The sequence below is a fragment of the Bombina bombina genome, chromosome 1, assembly GCF_027579735.1.
Source record: "Bombina bombina isolate aBomBom1 chromosome 1, aBomBom1.pri, whole genome shotgun sequence".
Classification (NCBI taxonomy): Eukaryota; Metazoa; Chordata; class Amphibia; order Anura; family Bombinatoridae; genus Bombina; species Bombina bombina.
In genome coordinates this window covers 1,389,846,792-1,389,857,970 of record NC_069499.1, presented here as the reverse complement: position 1 = coordinate 1,389,857,970, position 11,179 = coordinate 1,389,846,792, and the positions used below count along the sequence as shown (strand labels likewise).

The window sequence follows — 11,179 nt, the reverse complement described above, 5'->3', positions numbered from 1 at the left end:
AGAAACCTGTAAGAGGGTGAAAGAATCCTATAAGATGTTAAAGTCAGCCCCAGCACTACATCGCTGGACATCTGGTGAGCCAATGACATACAGGATATGTGTGTAGCCACCAATCACCAGCACGGTCTCAGTAGTGTATTTGATAATAGAAGCAAACTGATAAGTTTCTTAACATTGCCTGCTCTCTTTGGATCATGACAGTTTAAAGTGCAATTTTAAACAACTTTCCAATATACTTCTATTAGCTAATTAGCTTCATTCTCTTGTATCATTTGTTTAAAAGCATATCTAAACAGGCTCAGTAGTTGTTGATTGGAGGCAGCACATAGATGCCTCATGTGATTGGCTCACCCATGTGCATTGCTATTTCTTCAACAAAGGCTAACTAAAGAATGAAGCAAATTAGATAATAGAAGTAAATAGGAATATTGTTTAAAATTGTATGTTCTATCTGAATCATGAAAGAAAAATGTGGGGTTTTATGTCCTTTTAATTTTGATTTTCATGAACCTTTAATAGATGCCACAACTATTTCAAAATCAATGTTACAAATAATTCCCATGCATGTGCTTTAAAGGGATATGAAACACAAATGTTTCCTTTGTGATTCAGATAGAGCATACACTTTCAAACAACTTTCTACTTCTATTATCAATTTTGCTTAGTTATCTTTGTATCCTTTGTTGAAAGAACAGCAATGCATTATTGGGAGCTAGCTGAAGCCCTCCAGTGAACCAATGAGAAAGGCATATGTGTGCAGCAACCAATCAGCAGCTAGTATCCAGTAATGCATTGCTACATCTAAACCTACCTAGGTATTCTTTTCAACAAAGCATACCAAGAGAACAAAGCAAATCAGATAATAGAAGTAAATTGGAAATTTGGGGGTTTCATGTACCGTTAAGGTTCCGGTGATCTGAATTCTGATGGATAACAGGGTCTTCTGTAGTGATCAGGAAATATTGCATTAAAAATATAAATCAGCACATTTCAAATTCTATGTTGTAAAAGTATTAGAGGTTGCTCATGCATTGTACTATTAAGGCAAACAATTTTATTATTAAAAAAGTGTTCTGGAACATTGACATTAGTACCCTTTCTTCTCACCTGAATGTTATCACATTTCTTAAAATAGTTCAAATGTTTCTAAAATATGTTACGCATGACTGTCTCCTCCAAATCAATACAGATTAAAGGGACAGTCTAGACCCAATACTTATTCTTTATTACTTATTGTTACATACCAGACAAGAATCTTGCAACGGGTTCCACTTGTATAAGCTTGTAAGAAGTACATGAAACTTTAAAAAAAATTATTACAAATTTATATTTAGCCATTTCATAGTATGACAGTTTAGCAGTACAAATGTAATATTTTTGTTAGTTATTTCAAATTGCACAAACACAAATCAGCATGTTTGAGTAGGAACTCTTATTTAAGAGTCGATCGTGATAGGAGAAACTTAATGTACCAAAATATACACACAATAGGTGGGCGGAGCTTAGCAGACATTTTTGGCTCCTAACAAACGAATATTTAAATGTTTCATGTACTTCTTACAAGCTTATAGATGTGGGACCAGTTGCAGGATGCTACTCTAGTATGTAACAATAAGTAATCAAAATGATGTATTGGATCTGTCCTTTTAATGATGATTGATTAGGAAAGATTGTAATTCCTAAGTAATATAAACTGCTACTGTTAGTTTTCATTCTGAATCCAAAATGTTAAAAAAAACAAGCAGACCAACAGTAAAGGAAAGCAAATAGTTTTTAAATAATTGTACAAACAGCTTCTCCAACAGATGAAACCCTGCTAAGATGGAGAGGCCAGCAATACGTACTGAAAATGAAAGCTAGCCCTGAGACAGAAAGGAAACTGGTGCTCATCACAAGACAACAAACTGTGCCCTGCAGGATTTGTAAAATAGGGAAAACAATCCAACCATTTTTAGACCACCTGTTACTACGTCACAGGTGGTACATTCCTGGGAGCATCCTGTAAAGTTTAACCTGCTTATTGTTCTGCATTAATGCAGATTTATTTCAGAAGTCTCTTGCAGTGAATCTGTTGGGTAGGAGCATTTCTTCTACAGCACAGAAAAGATTAACACTGACTGTGTTTTAGTTTATGGACTGGGGACATGTAACAAAACAGTTCTCAGTCCAACTATCTGATACACCATACGGTGAGGTGCTTACATTTTTGGGATTCCTCCTTGTAGGGAGGGTGAGAAGACAAGGGTTATTAGGTAATTGGAAAGGGAGATCAGCAACAGAGGATCAAGTTTTTATAGGTCTCGGAAGCCCTAAAGGAAGTCAACCCACAAAATATTACTTATTTCACCCCACCATTATACTGAACCCACAGTGGAACTTATTCTTCAAGTGGTTCATAAATGCCCCAAGTGCAAGAGTAACAGGTAGTGGGTGAAGCTTTTTCTCCAACACTCCCCCAACACACCAGGAACTGTCCACCGAGCCTTTGAAAACCACATTGGCTTTTGGAATGTTTAGCTGGTAGCCGAAAGCAAAGGAAGTCTCCTGGAGCCTAGTGTTGGCTTCAAACTCCACTCCAACCTGAATCTGCAATAAATTAAAATGTATATATTATATATAGACAATAGAAATCATGGATAGCCTCAATAATTTAATGGTAACCAAGCAGGCAAGTTTTTACCTATTATGTATAAAAGCATAAAAACGCTAGGCAATAACAAGGTTCACAAAGTTCAAGGATCAGTGGGAAAAAAACGATATGCTTACCTGATAAATTAAATTTCTTTCATGATGTTGAGAATCCACAAGTCATAACATGTGGGAATTCCTGACCACTAGGAGGAGGCAAATGATACCTCAAAACACCAGGACTTTAAATCCCTCCCACTTCCCATGATCCTCAGTCAAACATATAAGCCAAGAAGAGGAGGAAAACAGAAATGCAGGAAATATAAAGCAGGGAAAAATACTGCCTCCACCTGGGGTTCATTAACGCTCACCCTCCTGCTACTAGTAGATTCAGAAGAGGCATACACATCAAAGTGATACAATATTGAAAAAGTGCAAAGAAGACCAAGTAACTGCCTTACAAATCTGATGAATACAAGCCCAAGAAGTGACAACTGCTCTAGTGAAATGAGCAGTAATGTGCTCAGGAAGAGCTTTCTTCTTGCGAGGCCCAGAAAAGTGAACAAAAAGAGGGGAAGAAAGCCTGAAATCTTTGGTGGCTTCCACATAATATTTGAGAGAAAACTTGGCACAGGTGAAGGAAATATACTTTGTACAACTCATAAGTAACATCTGAGTGCACTAAGCCGACCATGCTAACTTTTAAGCAAGAGTAACCTTAAAAATTCATCATTTTTAAAAGTGTTCAAAAGTGCTACAAACTGCTAATATAAAGTGTATGGTTTATACAAACATATGTCCCAAGACTATGTGAAGCATGTGAACTTGTTCATATTAATAGCCGGTGGGCTATGAAGGTGCAAAGTACTTACCTGTCAGCATCTTCATCCACTGGGAATTACTCTTCCCTGCCACTAGGAGGAGGCTAATATTCCCAAACCCCATGAGCTCTATAAAACCACTACCACCTCACTGGTAAATTAGTCTTTTCCCTCAGAGTGCAGTGTTTGATAGAGGGATGTATTGGCAGTATGAGTAGTGACATATTTTTTTCACCTCATGGGAATTAGTCTCCTATTACATATCCTCTGCTATGTTTTAGCACTGCTTTGGCTGTTTTTTCCCAGTAGATGAGCTCCTATAGGTAAGGGTAAAAGCCGTGACGTATTATGTAGATGCCACTAAGGATTTCAGACAAACTTCTAGCTTGTTTGTTCACTCTTCTGGTTCCAGGAAAGGGAAGAAAGCTTCTGACGTTTCTTCGGTTTCTTGGTTGAAACGTTTGATCAATAAGGTTTGCTTGGAGATGGAACAGCCTCCACCTAAATGGATTTTGCCTGTTGGTCATTTTATTTGCATACTAAAAAACATCAAAAAACAAAACTAACCTGTTTATTCTTTGGGTCCTGTCTGGGTTGTGGATTTTGTTTCTCTGTGAAAAAATATGTTCTTTTTATCCCACCCTTTTCCTCATTACTTGTGAACTCCACAGCTTGGGTATTAGTTTCCAGGAGTAATAATTTGTGAACTCTCACCACCTGTATGGTGGTGAGAGTCCACAAGATCCCACTCTCTTTTTTTTTATGTTGATTTATTTTTGCATACATCTTTTTTTCCTGCTCCTATTTTGCTCTTTCATCTTTTTCTACCTTTTTTGCTTGGCTATACATCAGACTGATTTACCAGTGATGTGGGAGGGGTTTTATGGAGCTCTTGGGGTTTGTGAATGTTTGGCTCCTCCTAGTGGCCGGTAAGAGTAATTCCCGGAAGTAACGGATTGTGGACTCTCACCAACATGAAAACAAAATAATTTATCAGGTAAGCATACATTATGTTTTTAGTTACAAAAAAATGATATGTACTTAACTAGTTTAGAGGGACATGAAAAAAAAATTTTCTTTCATGATTCGGATGGAGCATACAATTATAAACAACTTTCCAATTTATTTCTATTATCAATTTTGATTCATTCTCTTGCTAACCTCTATTGAAGGTGCAGCAATGCACTACTGGGAGCTAGCTAAACACATCAGTAAGCAATGATAAGAGTTAGATATGTGCAGCCCCCGACCGGTCAGCAGCTAGTTCCCAGCTCCTGAACCTATACTAGTAATGCTTTTCAACAAAGGATACTAAGTGAATTAAGCAAATTAGAAAATAGAAGTACATTGGAAAGTTGTTTAAAATTGTATGCTCTGCTCTGAAATAATTTTTTTGGGTTTCATGTCTCTTTAACTGAGTAAAAATATAGGAAATGTTTTAACTTCTACAGCCCAGGGAACTAACACAATGTGAAATGTCACTGCCAGCTACTAAACAGGCACATGGTGCAAAATAAGACAGATGCCAGAAGACAAAGTGCAATGAACTAATCTAGGGTTGGACTCACCTGTTCATTTGCTTTGTGATAGTAGCTGGCATGAGCGCCTCCATACCCAATGTTCAATGTTGCCACCCAGTTCTGTGCTGAAGAGAACATGTAAATATGTGTATAAGAAAATGCCAATAACTGAATACTGTAACTGTGTGTGTGTATATATATATATATATATATATATATATACACACACACACAGTATATATACACAATTACACACACACACATATATATATATATATATATATATATATATATATATATATATATATATATATATACGGAGCTTGATAAATGGGCCTCAAAGTCTTTTTCATTGGGGTATTTCTGACAGATTATGCAAATGTTAATTAAAAGGAAGAGCAAAGTAAAAATGAAACATTAATGATTTAGACAGAGTAGGTGTTTTTTAAACAACTTTCTACTATACTTATATTATCCATTTTGCTTTGTTCTTTGCTTTTGAGGAAGGCTGATGGGAGGTTAGGAGAAAGCACATGTCTTTAGCATGTTATGGCAACTATGTATAAAATTGCTATAAACATTGTTTCAAACACAGCTGCCAGATGTGACACGTGCACACCCCTAAACTCAATTATTTTGACTCTTTAACAAAGGATACCAAGAGAACTAAGCAAAATTGATAATAGAAGTAAATTGGAAAGTTGTTTAAAATCCCATGTTCTGCCCAATCCATTTAAGTTTAGTTTTGACTTTACTGTCCATTATACCAGATATTTTCAATAACGCTCATTATATAGCCTTTTGCTGAGTCAGTGAACTAGTGCTTTATACAGGTACAAAACGCTATAGCTAGTCTGGCTATGTGCACTTGGGTATCATATGGGGGTTCTGATGTTTTTATTGTGGAGGACTGAGACAGTGATTTGTTTCTTGGACTTTCCACAAAAGGGTTAAGCAGTCCTAGTGTCCTCTGCGGTCTTCACTCCCTTCTAAATCCTAATCTCTAGGAGCTATACCATTCTAAAACCTGATACAAATCTCTGTAGCTATGAAATTATGTACAAATGTGTATAATCTTACAACATGATTTGGGATTCCGGAGGGGTGTTATATACAAAGCATTGCCTTAAAATAAGTGTGTTGTCTGAGTCTTACCTGTATATTTTCCTGCCAAAGTAAGGATAGCCATTTCCTCACCCATTCGTTGGTGGTAAACCAATTCCCCACCCAGAACCAGCCGAGGTGTAATGCTTTGCAGGAAGTGAGTAACCATGATCACTGGAAGGGAAGAGGGAAAAAATATGTAAAATGTAAGTTTTTCATTGTCTGAAAATGTCTGTTTAATTTAGAGATATTAGTTAGTCGTCGGTAAGTAAAAGTAAATTACTTACTACTTTTTACCAAAGTAGTGCACATGTAAGAATTCACAGTCTCAGGTTCTAAAAAATTTTGAGCAAAGTCTTAAGCTGGATCATCCACAATATATCTGGAATTGAGAAAGGCCAAAGCAAATGGTGTGCTGGAACAGTATGTTACAGGAGTCTTCCTGTAAAAAAATAAGGTTTTCTAATAGATTTGATAGACAAAACAATATGTTGCATCAATTATTTGTTTAACCTACAAAAGGTGGCTTTCCCTCACATGAACTGACTACATAAAAATAGGAGGATGAAAAGATTTCCAATGCTCCAAGAGCACCTAAAACCCTCCCAACCTTACTGGTAAACTATGAACAACAAGGAAGAATGGTATAAAGGATACCAGACTTCCCAAAGTATGCACTTACAGCACTCTGGGTCTAAACTAAGGGTTGGGATTCCTCAACAGGATATTAAAATATAACTTTTATTGGTATTAGAATTAAAAAACCAAAATTGTTTGGTTAATACAAACACAATTAAAATATGCTCCAGTGCCCAAATCAGTGTAATAAGTTCCACGTTAGATCACAATTTATGATAATTCGGCCTGAATAAATTCACCAGTAATAGTGATCTAAATAATTCAGTAAATCAACTAGGTAATGGTTACCACTATAGTATTAATCTAGATAATAGAGCTAATGTAGAGGTTCTAATCCAGGTAGTGTAATCTCAGCTTAATAGACTTATGCTATCATCATTCAGTATAATGGGTGATAAAAAAGTAATGAGTATTATATATTAATAATAATTATCAAAGAATAGGCGTAATAGTGAATTAAATATTCACAAAAAGGGTTTGATCAGTTATAACCTGGGCTATAAATTTAGCCTGTATCCTTGTATAAATAGCAATGTGTGCGTGCTTGGTGCTACTATAGTTTTCTATGTTTCATTAGGCGCATATTCCTAGAAATTGGAATACGGTTATTGTCACGATAAACCTAGTTCTGTGTCGCCCAGACCTCTAATCTAGCCACTTATGTTCAGTTAGAGTTATTGAATAATTTGACCCTGGTTAGTCCATACAGCAATTGCTGCAAAAATACTATGGCTCATATTAATCGGTCTTCCTAAATTTTGGGCATATACTCCATAGAAAACTTGATCTGCAATTATTCTGGCGCCTCCCAGATTCTATTGATTGACAAATGTCCCAAGGTTCATTCACAGTACCATAGGTTATTCTGGGCCAATGTACAGCAAAATTGCCAATGTATGGGAGTTCAAATTATGTGCCCTGTGGCACAGCCAATGTTATGATTCACAAGTATTACAATTCTCATTCATTGGTCTGTAAAAAAAAATTTTGGTACACGTTCATTCATATACTGGGTTTATAACTCTAGTTAAATTTATGCACAACCCACTTTCAATAAATGCTTTCTATGATTCAGTTTGTGTTAGGTATCAGCGGTACAACATCTAGTAATATCGAAAGCTCTGAAAGCTATGTTTGTAGTTAAAGCTAGGTCTGGCACAACCCAGATTATATGATAAAAGTTAACTGTCCATTAGTTTCTAATACGAATCACCATTGTAACACACATTCATTCCCAAAATTCGATTTGACAATAAAAGTAAATCTAATCTGGCACAACCCAGGTTATATAAGTAATGATTATCTTACAGTTTATAGTTAATTCGCAACTGTGTTGCAAGTTAATATATAAGTTTCAGTTTGAGCGCCGTGTGGCACAGCAAACGCTGTGACTATCAGGCAGTATCAATCACACTCATAAGTCTGTGAGGTCTTACAATGCACGCTCATTCATACAACGGTTTGGTAGTTTAAGTTAAAACTGGCACAACCCAGTTACTATAACAGTATCAACGGCGTAGCATATAATTATTGAAAGACTTAGTTAGCAACTAATGAAATAAAGTCTGTCACAACCCAGGCTGTATGAATATAACTTGTTATTATATATAAAGTAAGAAAGGTATTTTAACTATAAGCACCATGTGAAAATCCCTATTCGGTACACTGACCCAGATAGGTCAAATATCTATGATTAGCTCTGTAGTTGCGGTAACCCTACACTCCACATGATTTAGCGGTACTGGGCTTGTTTAAAATACATAAGAAAATAGAGCGTGAACGAGTTCAGCACTCTCCCCTGACGCGTTTAGCCCGATTGGGCTTTATTGTGCTTATAGTTAAAATACCTTTCTTACTTTATATATAATAACAAGTTATATTCATACAGCCTGGGTTGTGCCAGACTTTATTTCATTAGTTGCTAACTAAGTCTTTCAATAATTATATGCTACGCCGTTAATACTGTTATAGTAACTGGGTTGTGCCAGTTTTAACTTAAACTACCAAACCGTTGTATGAATGAGCGTGCATTGTAAGACCTCACAGACTTATGAGTGTTATTGATACTGCCTGATAGTCACAGCGTTTGCTGTGCCACACGGCGCTCAAACTGAAACTTATATATTAACTTGCAACACAGTTGCGAATTAACTATAAACTGTAAGATAATCATTACTTATATAACCTGGGTTGTGCCAGATTAGATTTACTTTTATTGTCAAATCGAATTTTGGGAATGAATGTGTGTTACAATGGTGATTCGTATTAGAAACTAATGGACAGTTAACTTTTATCATATAATCTGGGTTGTGCCAGACCTAGCTTTAACTACAAACATAGCTTTCAGAGCTTTCGATATTACTAGATGTTGTACCGCTGATACCTAACACAAACTGAATCATAGAAAGCATTTATTGAAAGTGGGTTGTGCATAAATTTAACTAGAGTTATAAACCCAGTATATGAATGAACGTGTACCAAAAATTTTTTTTACAGACCAATGAATGAGAATTGTAATACTTGTGAATCATAACATTGGCTGTGCCACAGGGCACATAATTTGAACTCCCATACATTGGCAATTTTGCTGTACATTGGCCCAGAATAACCTATGGTACTGTGAATGAACCTTGGGACATTTGTCAATCAATAGAATCTGGGAGGCGCCAGAATAATTGCAGATCAAGTTTTCTATGGAGTACTAGTCCTAAAGCCCGTTCACACGGGCCATTTTTTGCAGTACAGTGGTCCCACCCCTGGCGTTCTCTCCCTCCCACTCTCTTTTGCTTTCTCTCTCTCCCCCCTCTCTTTTGCGCTCTCTCTCTCTCTCTCCATCTCCCCCTCTCTCTCTCTCTCGCTCCCCTCTCTCTCTCGCTCCCCCCTCTCTCTCTCCCATCCCTCTCTCTCCCATCTCTCTCTCTCCACTCTCTCCCCTTCTCTCTCTCTCTCTCCCCTCCTCTCTCTCTCCCCTCTCTCTCTCTCCCCTCTCTCTATCTCACCCCTCTCTCTCTCCCCTCTCTCTATCTCCCCTCTATCTCTCTCTCTCTCCCCCTCTCTCTCTCTCGCCTCTCTCTCTCTCTCTCTCTCGCCTCTCTCTTTCTCTCTCCCCTCTCTCTGTCTCTCTCTCTCCCCTCTATCTCTCTCCCCTCTATCTCTCTCTCTCTCCCCCCTCTCTCTCTCTCTCCCCCCCTCTCTCTCTCCCCCCTCTCTTTCTCCCCCCCCTCTCTCTCTCACCTCTCTCTTTCTCTCCCCTCTCTCTCTCTCCCCCTCTCTCCCTCCCTCTCCCCCCCCTCCCCTCTCTCTCTCCCCCCTCTCTCTCTCTCTCTCTCTCTCCCCCCCCATCCTCTCTCTCTCTCCCCCCCTCTCTCTCTATCCCCCTCTCTCTCTCCCCCTCTCTCTCTCTCCCCCCTCTCTCTCCCCCTCTCTCTCTCCCCTCTCTCTCTCTCCCCCCTCTCTCTCTCTCCCCTCTCTCTCTCTTCTCTCTCTCTTTCTCCCCCCCCCCTCTCTCTCTCTCTCTCTCTCCCCCCTCTGTCTCTCCTCTCTCTCTCTTGCCCCTCTATCTCTCCCCCCTCTCTCTCTCCACCCTCTCTCTCCCCTCTCTCTCTCTCCCCCCTCTCTCTCTCCCCCCTCTCTCTCTCTCTCCCCTCTCTCTGTGTCTCTCCTCTCTCTCTCTCTCCCCTCTCTCTCTCTCTCTCCCTCTCTCCCCCCTCTCTCTCTCTCCCCCTCTCTCTCTCATTCTCTCTCTCCTCTCTCTCTCTCTCTCTCTCCCTCTCCCCCCTCTCTCTCTGTCTCTCTCTCTCCCTCTCCCCCCCTCTCTCTTTCCCCTCTCTCTCTCCCCCTTTAACTCCCCCCTCTTTCTCCCCCTCTCTCTCCCCCCTCTCTCTCTCCCCACATCTCCCCCCTCTCTCCACATCTCCCCCCTCTCCCCACATCTCTCCCCATCTCCCCCCTCTCTCCACATCTCCCCCCTCTCTCCACATCTCTCCCCTTTCTCCACATCTCCCCCCTTTCTCCACATCTCCCCCCTCTCTCCACATCTCCCCCCTCTCTCCACATCTCCCCCCTCTCTCCACATCTCCCCCTCCCTCACTCCACATCTCCCCCCTCTCCCCACATCTCTCCCCTCTCTCCACATCTCCCCCCTCTCTCCACATCTCCCCCCTCTCTCCACATCTCCCCACATCTCTCCCCTCTCTCCACATCTCCCCCCTCACTCCACATCTCCCCCCTCACTCCACATCTCCCCCCCTCTCCCCACATCCCTCCCCCTCTCCCCACATCCCTCCACCCTCTCTTGAGCTGTTTGAGCTCTCTTCACGGGCCTTCACGCTAGGCTCCGCCCCCTTCACGGGCCTTCGCGTTAGACCCCGCCCCCTTCACGCTCGGCCACGCCCACTTTTGCTCGGCGCAGTCGGCAGAACAGGTAGGGACTTAGGCCAGTGTGTTTGTCCGCGTGCTGTCTCTACT

At 40.0% G+C, this 11,179-nt stretch overlaps 1 protein-coding gene across 2 annotated transcripts in view; it reads right to left on the bottom strand.

Annotated features, from left to right (window-relative positions):
- Positions 1-1,031: 1,031 nt before the first annotated feature.
- Positions 1,032-11,179, bottom strand: part of TOMM40L (translocase of outer mitochondrial membrane 40 like) — a 64,534-nt gene continuing 54,386 nt past the window's right edge. For both annotated transcript variants that reach the window (XM_053704644.1, XM_053704650.1), the window contains exons 7-9: positions 6,125-6,247; positions 5,018-5,094; positions 1,032-2,586 (exon numbers count right to left, since the gene is read on the bottom strand). In XM_053704644.1, coding sequence (XP_053560619.1) covers positions 2,344-2,586; positions 5,018-5,094; positions 6,125-6,247 — 443 coding nt within the window. In that variant the 3' untranslated portion in view covers positions 1,032-2,343. The remainder of the gene's footprint in view (positions 2,587-5,017; positions 5,095-6,124; positions 6,248-11,179) is intronic.